We start from the raw sequence: 18,693 nt of genomic DNA on the forward strand, positions 1-18,693 counted from the left end.
AGAGAGCACAGTGGGGGGGAGTTAGAGGGAGAGAGAGAGAATCCCAAGCAGACTCCCCGCTGAGCGAGGAGCCTGACACAGGGCTTGATCCCACGACCCTGATATCATAACTTGAGCCAAGATCAAGTTAGATACTTAACCGACCAAGCCACCCAGGTGCCCCTCTTTTTTCTTTTTATTTTTTTAAAGATTTTATTTATTTATTTGACAGAGAGAGAGAGACAATGACAGAGGGAACACAGGCAGGGGGAGTGAGAGAGGGAGAAGCAGGCTTCCTGCTGAGCAAGGAGCCTGATGTGGGGCTCAATCCCAGGACCCCAGGATTGTGACCTGAGCCAAAGGCAGACACTTAATGACAGAGCCACCCAGGCGCCCCTTCCCCCCCTTTTTTTAAAAAAGATTTTATTTATTTGACAGACATCACAAGCAGGCAGAGAGACAGGCAGAGAGAGAGGAAGGGAAGCAAGCTCCCCGCTGAGCAGAGAGCCCAATGAGGGGCTCCATCCCAGGACCCCGGGACCACGACCCAAGCCGAAGACAGAGGCTCAACCCACTGAGCCACCCCAGAGAGATCACAAGTAGGCACAGAGAGGGGGAAACAGCCTCCCTGCCAAGCAGAGAGCCCAATGCGGGACTCGATCCCAGCACCCTGTGATCATGACCTGAGCTGAAAGCAGAGCCTTAACCTACTGAGCCACTCAGGTGCCCCTCTGTCTTGGGTTTTAAGACAGCTTTTTATGCCACTTGAAACCCAGATATCCCAGCTAGGCCTGTGTGTCTAGGAATGTACCCTCCCTATCCTATCTCTGGGCACTGACTCTATTTAGAACTGCCAATGAGAATGCCAAAGGACTAATTCACAATGAGATACTGTTTCCCAGAACTTATTTCCTGGTAACCATAATGGCTATCAACGAATAAATGGCTCTTTGGTCAATGTCAAACAACTGAATTTTTTGCAAGACCTATCAGAGCTTTCAATATGCTAATATGTATTATCAATCTCTGAGGGAATGCAGAAATGCATGTTCAGTGTTCCCCAAAATTATTTGACCATGGAACCCTCATTCAAGGACTGTTAACCCAGAAATTAGTGTACAATGCAACACACTTTGGGAAATGGCAGCACTAAGCTTCCTATCTTGCTCCTCCTGAGTGTCTCTGATTTTTAAAGGGGCCGATGTGCTGGTGTTGGTTAGCAAACTACAGCACAGGGGCCAAATCTGGCCCTGTTTTTGCAAATACAATTTTATTGGAATACAGCCCTGTTCCATTTACTTAATGTTCTGTCCATAATTACTTTCACACAACAAAAGCAAAGTTGAGCCTTGTGAGAGAGAACGTATCACTCACAGAACCTAAAATATTTCCTATCTGGCCCTTTACAGAAGAAGTTTGCTGGCTCCTGCTGTAGTGTTTCTCATGTTTCTTACGTGCAATTTCTGGAGAATGCGGGATTATGCCAGGAGAGACATGAAGCCACAATATATACTAAATACAGCATAGCTTCCCGGAGAACCAGTTTAATCCAAAGATAAGTAATTTCAAGCATCATTCTTATCTAAAAAATGGACAGAGTATGGAATAGAATGCAAATTTTACATAAATTCCAAAAATAAAAAACTATAAATTTCTCAGGCCTCAAGCTAGCTAGCACTGCTTCCCTCCACGCCCACACCCTCCCTGACCCCAATCCTTTATACCTGACCAAAAGGCTTGTGTTCCTCCGTTCTAAGGGAAATTGGGGTGGAAACGCTTGAGAAATGCTGTTTTATTGGGAAAACAAAGTGGAAGTTTATGTGTCAGCCAATGATAAGCGAAGGAAATCAGAGGTGTTCACATTATCTACATAGGCAGGGAAGGCAGGCTGTGTCTAAGAGTTCTTTTACCGTATCTCACAGAATCAGTATACCAAAAAGACACCTGTAGGCTTTGGGGTCAGATAGACCTGGGCTTGGGTCCTGACTCTCCCATTTACTACCTTTATGTCCCTGGGTAAGGTACTTTACCTATCTGAGTCTTCATTTCCTCAGCACAAAATGGCGATTAAAATATGTGCTTTACAAGGTAGTTGTAAGGGGTCTAAGAAATCAGGTAGGGAAAGTGTTCTGCACAAGGTAAGAGTTTAGTAAGTGTTAACTACTGACATGTTAGCTGAAGTCCCTGAATATATAAAGAGCTCTGAAAAATCAAGAAAAAGTCAAAACCAACTGAAAAGTGAGCAAAGCACACGGGCATTTAACGGGAAAGGAAATACAAAGAGCTTTTAAACATACAAAAAATGCAACTTTGCTCATAAGAGAAATGAGAACACAACTCAAATGAGATACAATTTTTCACCGGCTAGATGGTAAAGGTTGAAAAATTTGGTAATATTCTACTGGTGAGTGGGGAAAGAAATATACTCATGCAATGTTAATGATACTGCAGATTGTTACCACCTCTGTGGAGGGCAATCAGTAATATCTTATCAAAATTACAAATGTTTTTATGTAAATGCTTGTACATAATTCCACTTTCAGGAACTTAAGCTATAGAAATAGTTGCGAACAAGGATGTTTTCTAGAGCATTGTGTGTTTGTAAATGTGCATTAATGTGGGACTAGTTAAATAAAATAAAAAATACATGCAGTGGTATACTATATAGTTATCATGAGTATAAGGCAGCTCTAGGTGTATTGATATGGAATGAGCTGGTGGCATGTTAAGTAAAATAAGAAAGGAGCAAAATGGCAGCGTGGTGTGCTACTATCGGTGTCGCTATATACCTATGCATAAAGAATATATGCATCTATGCTCTTGCATGCATAGGCTCTCTCTGAACTAGTTCATACAATAGCCCATGAGACCTGACATATTCTAACCTGCCCCTTGGCATCTTGTTATGACTGCTCTGACTCATCTCTCCCCCTTGTTCTGCTCCACCTGCTCTGGCCATCTCGCTTTTCTGGAACAGTCCAGGCACCTGCCTGCCTGAGGGCTTTGTATAATGTCAAGAAAGTTATCCTTGATGTCCACACAGGGCTCACTTCTCCCTTCTTCAAGCCTTTGCTCAAACTTTCCCTTCCCAGTGAGGCCAGCACTGACCACCCTAATTGAAACACATCCCTTAGCCTGTTTCCTTACCTTAATCTCCTTTTTCTTTTGTCTGCGGTATTTAACACCTTCTAGCATTCTATTATTCAGTGTGCTTAGGTACTATGTTTATGGCTTATGGCCTAAGTAATGTAGATATTCAGTTCCCTAGGGAAGGGAATTGAGGTATGGGAGGTTGAGATGGGAAGGAGACTTTGTTTTCAGTATATACCCTTGTGTTCTTTGCACCATGTGTTTGTGTTAACTGGTAAAAATATAATACAGCAAACTGAGGGTTTGGAAGGGGGGGATGGGTGAGCCTAGTGGTGGGTATTAAGGAGAGCACGTATTACATGTGCATAAACAATGAATCTTGGAACACTGAAAAAATAAAATAAAAATGTTAAAAAATGTAATACAAATGTTTAGCTCTACCAACCGGATCCTAGAAGTGGAAGTGACAACTTGGACCCAACCCCTTCATCTTATGATGGTCCAGGGGTGGAACAGTTAGGGAATTTGCCTGATGTTACAAAGCCAGGCTCCCAACTCCAGAGCCCTGGCTCTTAAGCATATCCTGTCCTAGAACCTCTTGATTTGGGACTCTAATCAGCCACTTTAAATGTAGTGTGACAAATGCTAAGCTAAGGAGTCCGAAAGGTGAAGGTTGGCCTCTGCCTGACATCTCCCGTTACGATGAATTCCAACAGATGGTCTCGGTTTTTGGGATGTGTGAGATTTTGGCTGCAGTGTGTGTGAAATAAATGGGCATACTGGGTTTCTGGGCTTGGGGAGTCTTTTATGAGCACTTTACAGTCCAAATAAAGTATTACTCTCGGTCCCTTGGTAGTTGGAAGCACAATGTTCCCGAATCCTGAACTGCCAAATAATTTGTCTTCTGAAGCAGTCAAGAGGTCTAGAGGATCTACCGGGTGTTCGGGGGTGAGCGAGGGGTGGCAGTGCCCTTGGCCTGTCACAGAGTAATGGGAGTATTTCCAGGAGTTGTTAGAGGCTGGCTGCTGAGCTTCTTGAACAGCCCTGGCTGGTAGGAGGCCTTCTGACCCTGGGTCAGGTGGCGGACCCGCTGCCGCTGCTGGAGCCAGTAGAGCATCTCCACCTTGTCGTGCTTCATCTTGTCCAGGTATCGCCGTCCCCTGAAGGTCACTGGCTCCCCAAAGACTGACTCAATCTCCTCCAGGAGGGAAGCCAAAGGAGCCTGTAGTACACTGATCTTCCTGTGTAGACGGCTGCGGAACTGACTTTCCTCCAGGAAGCGACTCAGGTCCATGGCAGTCTTTTGAAAGAAGCGGTTGGGGTCAGATGCTTGTCGCTCAAACCATTCTAGTCTCCCCAGCAACATCTCCCGCAGCTGAATGGGCTTCAGGGCTTGCTCCCAGGCACTCACCAATGAAGGCAGCTGCCTCAGACGGGCGTTGGAGCTGTACTTGATGGCCATGTCCAGCCGGTCCTTGTCGGGGACCTCCAGTATGGACCACAGGCGTTCCAGACGCTTCTGTAGGTTCAGGATTTTGTAGGGTTCTCTCAGGAGGCTGATCTTCTTATTTCCTAGCCTGTGCTCTAGCACTGTGCTCCAATTCCACTCTTCTGGCACAAAGTCTGGCTCTTCATCTTCCAGCAAGGGAGGTGGGTACTGAATCTTTAGGGGCTCTCTGACAGGGGCTTTGGTCTCCACAGGAACCTCCTCTTCATACATTTGGAAGATGACATGGAGGAAATCGGTCTCTTGGTTGGTGAGGTATTTGAAGTAGTCAGTACGTAGGCCTGGAGCCGTTTCCGCAGTCTCTGGTTGTTCAAGTGGCTCAGGGTAGGTTCAGTGGGAGGCTCCTGCCAGCTGCACTTTAGCTCGTCCAGGATGACCTCAGTGAAACGGAGTCGGCTTTCGGTAGGCACACGCACCGCCAGCCCGCTGCTGGCCAGTCGGTTGGTCACTTGGCTGCACAGCGACGCCACCGTCAGCCGGGAGACCGGCAAAGGCAACAGCATCGGAACCTCTGGCGGAAGGCGCTTCTGAGATTCTGGGCGTGTCGCCTTGCGGGGGAAGAGCGACAGCGGGCCCAGCAACCGGTGGTAAAACCGCTGAAGCTCGGGCTCTGGTTTGTAGGGCTCCATCTTTGCGCTGGCGCCGCGGGAGGTCTGGGCGGAAGAGGCCAGGAGGTTACTAAGGCAACCAGAGGCCGAGGGCCCGAGTGCGCCTGCGCAGCCAGTGCCTTCTGACGCGTGACGTAAGGGGGAGGGCCTGACGTGCGCGCGCTCCAGGAGGCGGGGCAAAGCGTGGCTTCCGAAGCTCCACCTCCCCGCGACGCAGTTAAGGTTTTGCACCTGATCGGCGGAGTAGTTTAGGTCTTACGGCGGGTGGCTAAGTCCGGGATGGCTTCGGACTCCGGGGACCGCGGGACCGCCTGCACGGTGAGCGTCGAGGCCTCGTGTGGGAGTCTCTCTGGGCAGAGAGCCTCGGCCCCTGGGGTGACTGTTAACGCAGGGAAAGGTTAACGCAGGCACTTGGGGCGGGGCCTGGGGCCTCCGCAGGAAACGGGTGCGAGATCAAGCAGGGCCCTTGGCGTTAACGTTGGGGGTTTGGTCTTGGACCGATAACGACTGGTAATGAGGGCCTGAGAAGGGGTCACGTGAGGGCGTTTCCCAGGGCTTTTGGGGTGGTCCTAGGGCAAATAGTGAAACAGTCACGCAAAGGGGTTCCCGAGTCTCCTCAACCGGTCCCTGCCGCCCTTGCAGTTGGAGTTCACAGTGCAGATGACCTGTCAGAGCTGCGTGGACGCGGTGCTCACGTCCCTGCAAGGGGTGGCAGGTAAGAGTCAGAACAACTTTTGCGGACAGTCCGGAGGCCTCTAGAAGGAGCCGGCAAATCTCTTAAACCAACAACACTATTCCCATTTACACATGTGGAAGAACACAGAGGTAGGAAGGAACGTCTTCAGAGTCGCACAGAGACCCGGAGTCAGAGCCTAGAGTACAGATCTCAAGCCTGCCAGGCCAGAGCCCTCTATAGGCTCTGGTGCGTCTTACATCTCAGGTGCCCAGGGAGTGAAGAGCTAGACTGGGCGTAAATGGGCCCACATCCAGAGGGTGTTTCCTGGTTAGGAAGCAGGTCTTGCTTGCGAAATGGCATAATCTTGACAAAGCCAACAGCAGCCCTGGCCGTGTTCCATCCTAGGCAGCCCCCAATTCTTATGAGCCAGCTAACTGGTCTGGAGGTGACCTTGCACGGTCAGAAACATCTGAGAAGGCAGAGCCACCAGCGTGGTCCTGGGAACCGCTTGCCTTTGATTCTGTTAAATGTTCATCCAGTCACTCAGCAGGTATGGACCGGACCCTGGGGGCTTTTTTAGGGAGAAGAGTTCACAAATGTTTCAGACACAGTCCCTGCCCTCAGGGAACGATGAGCATGCAAGCGTCGCACATGGAAGAGATGAGGTGAGATGGATTCTAAGCTGGGATAGTGGTGGCACTTGGCCGGTACAGGGCAGCGGTAGTGGATAAGGGTATGACTTCAAATCCCTTTCTTTGCATTCAGATCCCGGCTTTGCCTCTTAGCCGCACGTAGACGTCATGCATGTTACTACTTTTGCCTGTTTCTTCCGAGTTTAAATGGGCATGATAATGGAAGCTACCTTGGAGGATTGTCATGAAGAGTTAGTTGGTTAATACCTGTAAAGCACTTTATTTATTTTTTTAAAAAGATTTTATTTATTTATTTGACAGACAGAGATCACAGGTAGGCAGAGAGGCAGGCAGAGAGAGAGGAAGGGAAGCAGGCTCCCTGCTGAGCAGAGAGCCTGATTCGGGGCTCCATGACTTGAGCGGAAGGCAGAGGCTTAACCCACTGAGCCACCCAGGTGCCCCTGTAAAGCACTTTAAAAAATCTCTGACATGTAGTGAGAGCGCACTAAATCTTAGAAAATATGAGAGGAAGGGCTTACAGGTGGCAGTCTGATTGGGCAGAAGCATTTGGGGACAGACATTGAAGCAGAGCAAGAGAGAGAGAGAAATGTTTTTAAAAAGATACTCTTTATTTATTTGACAGAGACAGCACAAGCAGGGTTAGTGGGACGGGGGGAAGCAGGCTCCCCATTGAGCAGGGAACCCAATTCGGGACTCGATCTCAGGACTCTGAGATAATGACCTGAACCAAAGGCAGCCACTTTAACCGACTGAGCCACCCAGCTGTCCCGAGAGAGAGAAATTTGCCCTCTCCAGCAGGCTTGGGAGCTTTGGGGAAGAGGGTTTTGCTCTTCTTGGAATAAGTGGGAGGAGCTCCCAGCGCAAGGCCCACTTCCTTGAACCCTTATCACACGCCCTAGAGTTCCCTGTGGCCTCATGTTTTCTTTCTTAGTGGGCTTTGAGTGAAGCAAGGGCTGGTTTGGCCGAACTCTGGACCAGCTCTGCTGAATCTTGCTCAGCTTCGGAGCCAGCCTCCTTCTTGGTTCATGTGTGGTTCAAGAATTCTAGAAGTGCACTGTTACAGGGAGCAGCCCACTGGGGCCCTCCCACTCAAGGAGCAGAGAGTCAACTCTTAGGAGACCCAGGACAGGAACCCACCTGTGTGGAAGTCAGTCCGTCGGAAAGTCTTGTCTGCTCTGAATCTAAAATGTATTCGGAATTTAGTGGCCTCTCTTTTTCCATTCTTTGGCCTTCACACGAATCCAAGCCATCTTACTTCTCCCTGACCCACACGAGAACCTCATCTTCCGGGCTTCCTCTTGCCTCTGTTGTCCCCTCCAATAGCTTTTCTTTTTTCTTTTTTTTTTTTTTAATTTTTATTTATTTATTTGACAGAGAGACCACAAGTAGGCAGAGAGGCAGGCAGAGAGAGAAGGGAAGCGGGCTCCCCACTGAGCAGAGAGCCTGATGCGGGGCTCCCTCCCAGGACCCTGAGATCACGACCCGAGCCGAAGGCAGAGGCTTAACCCACTGAGCCACCCAGGTACCCCATCCAATAGCTTTTCCATACAGACGCTCAAGTGATTTTAAAATTACACCTTAGAGGGGCGCCTGGGTGGCTCAGTGGGTTAAGCCTCTGCCTTCAGCTCGGGTCATGATCTCAGAGTCCTGGGATCGGTCCCGCATCGGGCTCTCTGCTCAGCAGGGAGCCTGCTTCCCCCCCCCCCTCTGAAATAAATAAATAAAATCCTTAAAAAAAAAAAATTGAAATCCAGATTCTTTGCTGTTGGGCCTTGCTTGACTATCTCCACTTACAGCTCCCTGTCTTATATTCTCTTATTCCCAACTTTAGCCACACTGGCCTTCTTTTCTTCTTGGAACACATGTCACTGTTGTTCCTGCCCATGCTCTTCCCTCGCTTGGGAGGCTGTTACTGGACTACATTCAGGCCTTTGCTTAGGGTCTCAGAGAGTCGGTCCTTGACCAGCCTCAGTGGCTCGCTAACACCTAGTTCCCTAACACCTAGTTCACCGATCACTCCTTTCACTGTCTGCATCTCTCTTGTGTGTATATTTGACATTTGTATCCCTGCATTGGAACACATGCTATTTCCTGGGGGCACAGATGTCGCATGACTTGTTCCCCGCTCGCTTCTACTGGCTGGAACACGGCCCGTGATGGGTGCTTAGTGTCTGCTTGTTAAATGAGGTGAGCAAACAAAATTTCTTGCACTGTGCCCCCTACTGGGCTCTGGGAGCCTCCGAGGGAGCTGAACCCCACTTTCTGTGGGGCAGGGGGACCGAGCATCAGCTTTGGGGTTGGACAGGCTGCCTTCCGCACTTTGTTGGGTCACCCTCTAGCCTCGTTTCCTCACCTGCCAGATGAGGGCAGTATCCCCGTCCTGATGTGTGTAAGACAGAGCACAGCTCTTGGCATCCCTTGGAGGCTCAGAGCACTGGCGTTCCCCCATCACCCTCCCTGTACCCCCTTTGCGGCCGTGGACATCCAGAGGCATCTCTAGGTGGACCCAGAGCTCACAATGCTCCGCAGGCTGCCTGGTGGCACAGGGTAACATTTTGTGCGAAGTGAGGCCACTTCGGTAATTTGGAGGATTTTCTTCTCATAGAATCCCCCTGTACTTGCAGGGGTGGGGCTGCGAGCATTCATCTCGAGTCTCCCCAGTTCTGCCCCTCCCCCGACAGTGTCCCTGCCACCTTGCCCGTACCCTGCGGGTTGTTATTCCTGTCTCTGCCTGGTGGTTAATCCAGGCATAGCTTGGCTTTTCCCACAGCCTGTGAGGCCCCCTTGGGGACAAGGACCAGTGCGTTCCCTGACCCTGGCCTCCTCCACACCCAGCCCAGCACACATTTGGTGAGAGAATACGGAGGAGGGAACCCAAAGATGAAGGGAATGACAGTAGTCCGTGTAGCCTTCAGTTCACAGAGCGCCATCTCAACAGCGTGAATCTGCTGATTTAACCTTTGTCTTCTTGACTGCCCACGGCTCCCCTGGGCTTTATGTGCGGAGCAATAAACACATTTGCCAAGATCAGAGAGAGATGAGGTGAGAGCAGCATTATCGTCCCCAGTCCCTCCCCTGTGCACTGGCTAAGGGTTGGAGAGTTCTCTTAAAAGGCTTGGGATCCCTGAGTATCCGAATGAGAGAGAAGTGCCTTCTCTTCCTTCTCCCGGGTGGCTCGATGGCCCCCGAAGATGAGCAGGTGACCGAGTCATCCCGCTGTCTCTGCCTGCAGGGTGAGGTTGGGGATTTGGTGGGCAGTTGAAACACACTAACTTTTGAACCTGACCCTTGTGGACCACACAGAGCTCTCGCGCTTACAGAGGATTGGAGTCAGTGCAGCGTGAGTTCTTGGGGGGAAGACGGAGCTACAGGAGGACAGAGAACGGGGTCCTAACCCAGCCTGCAGGGTGAGGGCTGTTTCAGGGTGAGCAGTGTCGGGTGTGCTCCAGAGCTAGGCGGCCCGAGATGAATTCCACTTCCACAACTTACTACATTGAGCCTTTGAGCAAGGTTCTTAAATCTTTCTGTGCATTAATATTCTCATCTGTGATAAAGGGATAATAGGACCCACCTCGGGGCGCCTGGGTGGCTCAGTGGGTTAAACCTCTGCCTTTGGCTCAGGTCATGATCCCAGGTTCCTGGGATCGAGCCCCACATCGGGCTCTCTGCTCAGCCGGGAGCCTACTTACCCTTCTCTCTCTGCCTGCCTCTCTGCCTAGTTGTGATCTCTCTCTCTGTTAAATAAATAAATAAAATATTTTTAAAAAAAAATAGGACCCACCTCACAGGGTTACTTGACTCTCTAATGAGCTAATATGGAAAAAGTACAAAAAAGCCCACAGTGCACGTGCGGCAGTGCAGCAGATGTGACTTCTCATGATGATGGTGATGGCTCCCCCTCCCCCTGTTTTTGATGCGTATAACAGCTTTATTGACATATAATTCAAATATCACAAAATATTCCCATTTTAAGTGTACATTTTAATGGTTTTTAAGATGTTCAGAGCTGTGTGGCCTTTACCACTGCCACTTGTATGTTTCAGCCCCTCGTGAAGGAATAGTGCCCTTTAGCTATCAGCCTCCTCATTCCCCGATCCCCTCATCTACTCTCTGTCTCTAGGATTTTCCCTGTTTTGGATTTTCTGTCCATAATGGCATCACCTACCACGTGAGCTTTTGTGGCCAGCACTCTCTTAACATCGTATTTTCAAGCTCCTTCCCTGTGGTGGCATTATGAGAATTCCTTCCCTTTTATCTTTTTATGGCTGAGAAATAATGGCTACACGTTTTCTTTATCCATTCATCTGTTGATGGGCATTTGGGTTATTTTCACCTTTTGGCTATCGTGAATCATGGACTATTATAAAAACTTTTATCATGGACTTTTATAAAAACATCTTGAAATAATTATTTGTGTTTTTTAAGTTGTAAAGCATGCCTGGCACATAATAAGGACCAACAATACTCCTGGGGGTGAGGGGGCCTTATCCCCACTTTATTCCTAAAGATACAGACTCAGAGAGGTTGAGGGCCCGGCACAGTCAGAAGGCAGTTTCCGAGCTTGCCTCCAGCCATGGGAAGGTTGGTGAAGATGAGGTGGGGAGGGACATGTCTCTCTTCCCCGTTCCCAGCACAGGGATGTCAGCCCTCTGCTGCCTTCTCCCCTCTCTCTCCTTTCAGGTGTCCAGAACGTGGAAGTGCAGTTGGAGAACCAGATGGTTCTGGTGCAGACCACGTTGCCCAGCCAAGAGGTGCAGGCCCTTCTGGAAGGCACAGGGCGGCAGGCGGTGCTCAAGGGCATGGGGAGTGGCCTGTTGCGTGAGTAGCCACTCTGGCTCTGGCCTTGGCCTCTCTGAGAGGGAGGTGGCCTGGCGCTGGTACATACCTAAACCATAGGATTTGGGGTTGTGGGGTTCAGGTGGCTTTGGGGAAGGCGTGAAAGTTATGTGGAGCTCTCTCCCTGCCCTTCCGGGGCTGTGTGGGGCTAGCCGAGGTGGCGAGCCAGCCCGGCTGTCTGGTACCTTGCAGAGAACCTGGGGGCAGCAGTTGCCATTCTGGAGGGCCCTGGTCCCGTGCAAGGGGTGGTGCGCTTCCTGCAGCTGACCTCTGAACGCTGCCTCATCGAGGGGACCATTGATGGCCTGGAGCCCGGGCTGCATGGACTCCACGTCCATCAGTTTGGGGACCTCACGGGGAGCTGCGACAGGTGAGTCATCTGTGGCCGGCCCTGTGGCATCTTCATCCCCTGCTCGTGCATCCCCGGCATGCCAGGGCTGTATGCTGCTACCTGCACACGCTTTCATGCTTGGTCCTCACAAGAACCGTGAGGCCCGTCCATCCAGGCCCAGTCTGCGGACGAGGAAATGGAAGCTCCGAGGTTAAATGACAAAGGCCCCGGGGCATGTGAATGGTGGGGTGGGCTTTGAACCCACATCTGACCTTAATGCTCCTGTTCGTGGCCACCGTATGGCCTCTGTGGCCGAAGTGACTCCTGGACACAGCAGGGCAGGTCCCCGTGTCACGGTGTTTGTTGGGCTGTGTGGCAGTTAGTTCTTACTCATCCGCGTCTCCCCTGAAAGCTTAGTGAGGGTGGGACCCACGTCGGAGTCTGGCACAGAGCGAGTCTGTTGGGTGAGTGAGTAGAATAAACACAGAGTGAGATGGGGATTGGCAGCCCCGGAGCCAGTGTCTTGCTGCTCACCTGCTCCCTTTTCTTCTTAGCTGTGGGGACCACTTTAACCCTGATGGAGCATCTCACGGGGGCCCTCAGGACTCTGACCGGGTAAGTGTCCATCCGGGGGAGGCTTAGGCTGCGAGAGGGCCCGAGGCCTCAGGCGAGGCAGGCCACTCCTGGGGCCTTAGCGCACTATTTTTTGGTGTGGTCCCCTCGCTTTATTTTGTTCATTTAGAAACATCAACCCTTTCCGTGGTGGAGCCCCCCCTGCCAGGAGCTCCCAGTCCTGTGAGGGAGACCCTTGAGAGCCCCGTGGCTGCAGGGCAGTGAGGAGATCCTTGCAGGAGCCTGTAGGAGGCCCCGGGAGCCCAGAGTATACGCACCCATCCGCCTTGAGCCCGAGGACATGGGCAGTGGGAGGAAGCTTCCTGGAGAAGCCGAACGTGTGGACGTTGAAAATCTTACCGATGGCACAGTTCCCTGCCTGGAGTCGTACTTTTCCCCAGAGAACTGTTTCCCTTCGGCGGGGCGGCGAGTGGCAGGCCGCCTTGGTTTTGGCTCATCTGCATATGGCTTGTTCTGTTAGCCGCATTTTGCTGCAATTTAACTCCGTTCTTTCCTGAGATAAACTTGGGTATTCTTAATGTTTTAATCCAGCACGGAATGTTTCAAACATTCCAAAGTACACAAACTTGTCCCAGGCTCCTGTGCCCTGTGTCCCCATCACCCACTCTCAACAGTGACCAACTCCTGGCCAGTCCTGTGTCATATACACCTCCAGGCTTTCTCCGCCATTATTTGAAAGAAACCAAGACATCATTTCATGCAATTAAGGTGGACTTGTTTTTTGTTTTTTGTTTTTTTTTTTTAGATTTGATTTTATTTACTTGACAGAGATCACAAGTAGGCAGAGAGGCAGGCAGAGAGAGAGGAGGAAGCAGGCTCCCTGCTAAGCAGAGAGCCCGATGTGGGCTCAATCCCAGGACCCTGGGGTCATGACCTGAGCCGAAGGCAGAGGCTTTAACCCACTGAGCTGCCCAGGCGCCCCTAAGGTAGAGGTTTTTTTTGTTATTTTGTTTTTTTGTTTTTTTAGGTAGACTTGTTTTTTAATAAGAAACTTGATATTGCCAGAGAGATGGGAAAACCAGTTCTTTTTTTTTTTTTTTTTTTTTAGATTCTATTTATTTATTTGACAGACACAGTGAGAGACAGAGTACAAGCAGGGGGAGTGGGAGAAGGAGAAGCAGGCTCTCTGCTGTGCAGGGAGCCCCATGCAGGGCTCAGCCCCTGGTCCCTGGGATCATGACCTGAGCGAAAGGCAGCTGTTTAACGACTGAGCCACCCAGGCGCCCCAAAAACCAGTTCTTGTAGCCATAAGAGCAGGCTCACTGTGAAAACAGTCTGTGGTGGTCAAATAAACATTAGTAGAGTCCCACTGGATTCTGGCCTGCAAGGTCCGAGAACTGCAGAAGGCCTATGTTTTCTTCTTCCTCCTCTTCTTCTTCTTTTTTTTAACATTTAATTATTTGAGAAAGAGCAAGCGCATGTGTGGGGGGGGGGCAGAGAGAGAGAGACTCTCAAGCAGACTCCCTGGTGAGCGCCCAGCCCGATGTGGGGCTCGATCTCACAACCCTGCGATCATGACCTGAGCTGAAACCAAGAGGCCGATGCTTAAGGGACTGAAGCACCCAGGCGCCCCCATATGCATGTTTCTTACTTCACGTACCTGATTTTTTGGATAGTTCTGTGGCATTTCAAAGGGTCAGAAGTTTGACTCCATTCCCTTCCCGCCCTGGCAAGCTGGGGAAGCCATATGAGTTTTTGTCGGGTCCACTGTGTGGTGCCATGTTTGTGCTCAGCATAGCAGCGGGTCCTTGCTGTGTGTCGGATGACTCCAAACTTGGGGCTTTAAAACAGCAAGCATTCATCATCTCAGTTTCTCTGGAGCAGGAACCTGGATGCAGCTTAGCCGGGGGCCTCTGGCTTAGGGGGACTATAATCAAGCGTCGGCCGGGGCTGCCGTCATCTGAAGGCTCGTGTTGCTCTTGGCAGGCCTCCTCAGGTCCTCCCTGGCGGTTGGCCAGAGACATCAGCCCTTTGCCACGTGGGCCTTTTCCTAGGGCGGCTCGCAACACAGCAGCTGGGCTTCCCTGAGAGCAAGTGCGTGAGAGAGGGCATCCCAGACTGAGCCAAGCCGTTCTCTTTATGTAACCGAATCTAGCAAGTACACTAGGTCCAGCCCACTCAGTGGAGGAGCACACAAGGATGTAAGTACGTGGGAAGGTGCATCGCACAGGCTGTTGTCCTCCTCGAGCCTTGAGAGGTGCTGCATAGAAATCAAGCCAGAGAACAGAGTGTGTGAACTGTCAGACAAAGTGGAGAAAACGCCATAGGCAGAGCCCCCGAGGCATGAACCAGCAAGGGGCATTTGGGAACTGGGAGCACCGTGTCTCTTACAAAGCCGAGATCAGAAGGGTGAGAAACTGCCTTGCCACCTGTGCCTTGGCCTGTTTGGACCGGGCCCCTCTGTGGGCGGGGAATCAGGAGGGGCTGGACCCAGCTGCCGTAGCATCCCCAAGTCCTTGATAGAGGAGGAGGAAGACTTGAGTAACATCTAGCCCGCCAAGGCCACCATATGCCTGACGAATCCTTTTGGGATTTCTGCATCTGCTTTGGCCAGCTGGAAGTGAATTCAGTGTGGGGATTTACACCAGAGCCTGGTTGTCCATTTGCACATCTCCTGACTAATCTCCAAGGGGCCTTCTCTTCTCTCGCCTGTCCCCAGTCCTTCCCCTTCATGCACTGTGCTAGGGGGATTGCTGCCAAGCACAGTGTAACCATGGCATGCGCCTGCCCACAGCTGTTTTTTGACTCCCCGGTGCCTGAGGGTTCTGTAGGCCCAGCCCAGTTGCTGGGTGTGACATTCCAAGGCCCTGCGGCCTGGTTCCTCCTTCCCCAAGTGCAGGGGAGGGAGAGGACCATGCTGCTGCGCCATGCCTCTTGAGCCGCACTGCCAGGCTGCTCGCCCCTTCAGCCCAGTCCTGAAGATGCTCCTCGAGGCTCAGTATCCCCTCCCCTTCCTTGATCTTTGCACCCGAAAGGCTGCCCATGCAGGGTAACACAGAGTGCCCGGTGTCAGCAGCAGATGTCTCTCTGGAAAACCAGATAAAGCAGAGCTGGTGCTCCTTGCTGCTTGTCAGCCCCGCCACGCAGTGACATGCTCTGTGACCGTGCGTCTCAGCAAGGTCATGTGCACCAGCCCACACCGGCAAGGCTCCTGCTTCTGCCTAAAGTGTCTGGTTGGAGACAACTTACTTGCATAAATGTGGATCTCTGTGACTTGTCAGTAGGGTCCGGTCTGCAGAAAACCTCCTCTGTGCCATACTTAGTCTGTGTCTCATAATCACTGGTCTGTTCTGTGTCTGTCTCCCCACCAGGCTTCGGGCTCCTTGCCCGGGGTCGGGGGGCTGCGTGCATACCCCACCCCCCATGCCGGCAGTGTATGTCTGACGTAGGCGGTGCTCAGTCGACGTGTTAGGACATTTTGTCCTACCTTAAAAGGGAGAAGGTAGGCAGAGCCAACTTCTTGGGGGGCAGGACAGGCCCCCCCGCTCCGTGTGTTTTTCTCTGTTCCAGGAGGCTGGGAGTCAGGGAATGGTCCTGGCTGCTTCCTTAACTTAAGCCCAGGGGAATTGTAGACTGCCAAGGGCTTAGAGTTAACGAGAGGTTGGAGAACTGGGCTCGCAAAGCAGTAGCAGCCGGGCTAGTTTCTGAGGCTGAGATGCAGGAGGGGCAACAGCCTTGCAGGAGACATGGTCTGATCCAGTGGGCAGGACCCCAAGGAAGGCAGTCGCTGTCCAGCATTTCAGTACCCGGGAGGGAGCATCAGGTTGCCTTTCTCGTGTCCTCGGCCATCCTGTTATCCTACCAGACTGTACCCAGAGGAGGACATTGGTACTTTTGGGAAGGGGAATCGGATCCTGGGAAGCTAGAAGCTAGCAGCTGTGCCCCACGTACCCCTCTTCTCTCCCCCGGGTCTCATTGCAGCACCGTGGAGACCTGGGGAACGTGCACGCTGATGCTGACGGCCGAGCCAGCTTCAGGATAGAGGACGAGCAGCTGAAGGTAATGGTGGAAAAGGAGGTGGGGATCTCTCCTAACAGGCCCACTGTCTGAGGCTATTATCTGCCCTCAAAGGTATGGGATGTGATCGGCCGAAGCCTGGTCATCGACGAGGGAGAAGACGACCTGGGCCGGGGTGGCCATCCCTTATCCAAGGTCACGGGGAACTCAGGAGAGAGGTGAGAGATGCCACCTCCAACAGGAGACTCCGCTTGGCCAGTGGTTTATGGTCAAGCCCAGAGGAGCCGAGACCAGTGCCCAGGGCCTCCCCCTGACCACATGTTTTTCCTCAGGTTGGCCTGTGGCATCATCGCACGCTCTGCTGGCCTCTTCCAGAACCCCAAGCAGATCTGCTCCTGTGATGGCCTCACCATCTGGGAGGAGCGAGGCCGGCCTATTGCTGGTGAGGGACGGAAGGAGCCAGCCAAGCCGCCTGCCCACCTCTGAGCATGGCCTCAGCCCTGGGGTTGGGGCTGTTCTCCCCGCTGAGCACCGTCCGCTTCCAGAGAGAGGGGAGGGAGGCCCTGCTTGCCTGGTCCCAGCAGAACTCAGGTACGGGGTGTGAAGGGTCACTTTGATGTTCCCTTGGCAAATTAAAGTTTTATTTTCATATGGAACTCTGGATTTTGTCCGTGTCCCAGTGTCCCTTTATGGGCTTGCTGAACACAGTCTGTGTCTCTGGCTTTCATGTGAGGACTACCTCTTGGCTTTGGAGCCAAACAAAACTGGATTCAGATCTACACAGGTACTGAGGGCAGCATTCCCTTCAGGGTCGCCGTGCGGGACCACAGTGCGCAGGTTGCTGTCACACACCCTGCTCTAGTTTCTCCCTGTGCGTGGCCCTGTCGTGCGGGAAGGTGAGAGCTGCAGGTGGCTCTCTTCTCCCTGCCCTGTGAGCTGAGTAGCAGAAAAAGCCTGTCTGTTGAGGAGCGGGAGGAGGCAGAGGCACAGGGAGCTCCTCTGAGCTGTTGGATAATGTCAGACACCCCCGAGCGCCTGCTCTGGGCCTTTCCTGAGGCCTCCTGTTCCTGACCCGGGGGGTCAGGAGTCACTCCTGGGTTTTCCCCAGGCATCCCCTCCTCCTGCTCTTTGAATTAATTTGGCTTGAGTTGATTTTTTTAATTCACAAGTAAAAGACTTTTAATTAACCTAATAAGCAGAGTGCTTGGTGCAGGACCTGGCATGCAGGAAGTTAAGGGACCGGTGGCTGTGCTTCTGAGGCCAGACAGGGCCTCTGGAGGCTGCCCCAGCCGAGCCCTGCTCTCACAGGGATGGCCGGTATCCAAGGACTAATGTGTGGGGCCAGGGATTCTGGGCATCCCCACTTACTGTTTTGCCTCCCTCCCCCGACACTCCTAACCTCCCACTGGACTTTGTCAAGCTTGCTCATCTGTGACAAAACTGCTTTTATAACACAGTGGGCTGTCAGAATACAAACTTTGCCCCTTACCATGTCTGCTTGGAACCAGGCAGGTGATTTTCCAGCTAGCTGACCTTGCTGACTTATGCCTGACTCTGTTTCCATTCCCTAGGCCTTTCTTCTTTCTCCTTCAAGGCTGCCGGCTCTGCGCCCAGCCCTAGTCCTTGGACCCTGCTCTCTTTTGCCAAACCTGTGCTGGTTGCTTTCCAGCTCCCCTGATTCCTGGGAACCAAACCCCTTTTAAGCGTGGGACCCAGGCCGTCTTTCCCTGCCCCAGACCATTGCAGGAGCTCCTCATGGACCCTGCCCACAGCCAGCCCCTGACCTCCTCTCACCTTCAACCTGGAACGACAGCTGGGTTTCACCCTCCCATGGCCAAACCTCTTACCAAACCATACCACTCTGTTCCCACTTTTAAAGAATCAGCATCCCCATTAGCTTTTCTCTCTTTTAAACTCTTAACCGTTGGGGTTCCTGGGTGGCTCAGTGGGTTAAGCCTCTGCCTTCAGCTCAGGTCATGGTCTTGGGGTCCTGGGATCGAGCCCCGCATCGGGCTCTCTGCTCAGTGGGGAGACTGCTTCCCCCCCCCCCTGCCTGCCTCTCTGCCTACTTGTGATCTCTGTCAAATAAATAAATAAATATCTTCCCAAAAAATGAACTCTTAACTGCATTGCTTTTTTTTTTAAGATTTTATTTTCTTTTTTAAGATTTATTTATTTGAGAGAGAGAGCGCGTGCAAGCACACGTGGTGGACGGGGAAGGGTAGAGGGAAAAGAAGAACCAGGCTCCCCGCTAAGCAGAGAGCCCGATGCGGGGCTCGATCCCAGGACCCCAAGATCATGACCAGGGCCGAAGGCAGATGCTTAACCCACTGAGCCCACCAGGTGCCCAAAGGTTGTATTTTTAAGTTATCTCTCCACCCAAGGTGGGGTTTGAACTTACAGCCCTGAGGTCAAGAGTCACA

General features: G+C 51.9%; 2 protein-coding genes across 2 annotated transcripts; one reads left to right on the top strand and one right to left on the bottom strand.

Moving 5' to 3' along the window:
• Positions 1–4,044: 4,044 nt before the first annotated feature.
• CCDC87 (coiled-coil domain containing 87) lies at positions 4,045–5,322 on the bottom strand (the record flags this gene model as incomplete). Its single annotated transcript, XM_032879912.1, is given in 2 exon segments — positions 4,045–4,843; positions 4,846–5,322. Coding segments are annotated over 2 exon segments (1,272 nt in total), but the record flags the coding sequence as incomplete, so codon positions are not given.
• A 99-nt stretch (positions 5,323–5,421) lies between these two features.
• CCS (copper chaperone for superoxide dismutase) lies at positions 5,422–16,926 on the top strand. Its single transcript, XM_032879567.1, has 8 exons — positions 5,422–5,502; positions 5,827–5,899; positions 11,194–11,331; positions 11,542–11,719; positions 12,235–12,295; positions 16,235–16,312; positions 16,385–16,488; positions 16,603–16,926. The coding sequence occupies exons 1-8, from the start codon at positions 5,464–5,466 to the stop codon at positions 16,754–16,756; spliced, it is 825 nt and encodes a 274-aa protein (XP_032735458.1). The 5' UTR covers positions 5,422–5,463; the 3' UTR covers positions 16,757–16,926.
• The last annotated feature ends 1,767 nt before the right edge of the window (positions 16,927–18,693 follow it).

Source organism: Lontra canadensis, unplaced genomic scaffold (assembly GCF_010015895.1).
Source record: "Lontra canadensis isolate GAN:19392208 unplaced genomic scaffold, GSC_riverotter_1.0 scaffold66, whole genome shotgun sequence".
Classification (NCBI taxonomy): Eukaryota; Metazoa; Chordata; class Mammalia; order Carnivora; family Mustelidae; genus Lontra; species Lontra canadensis.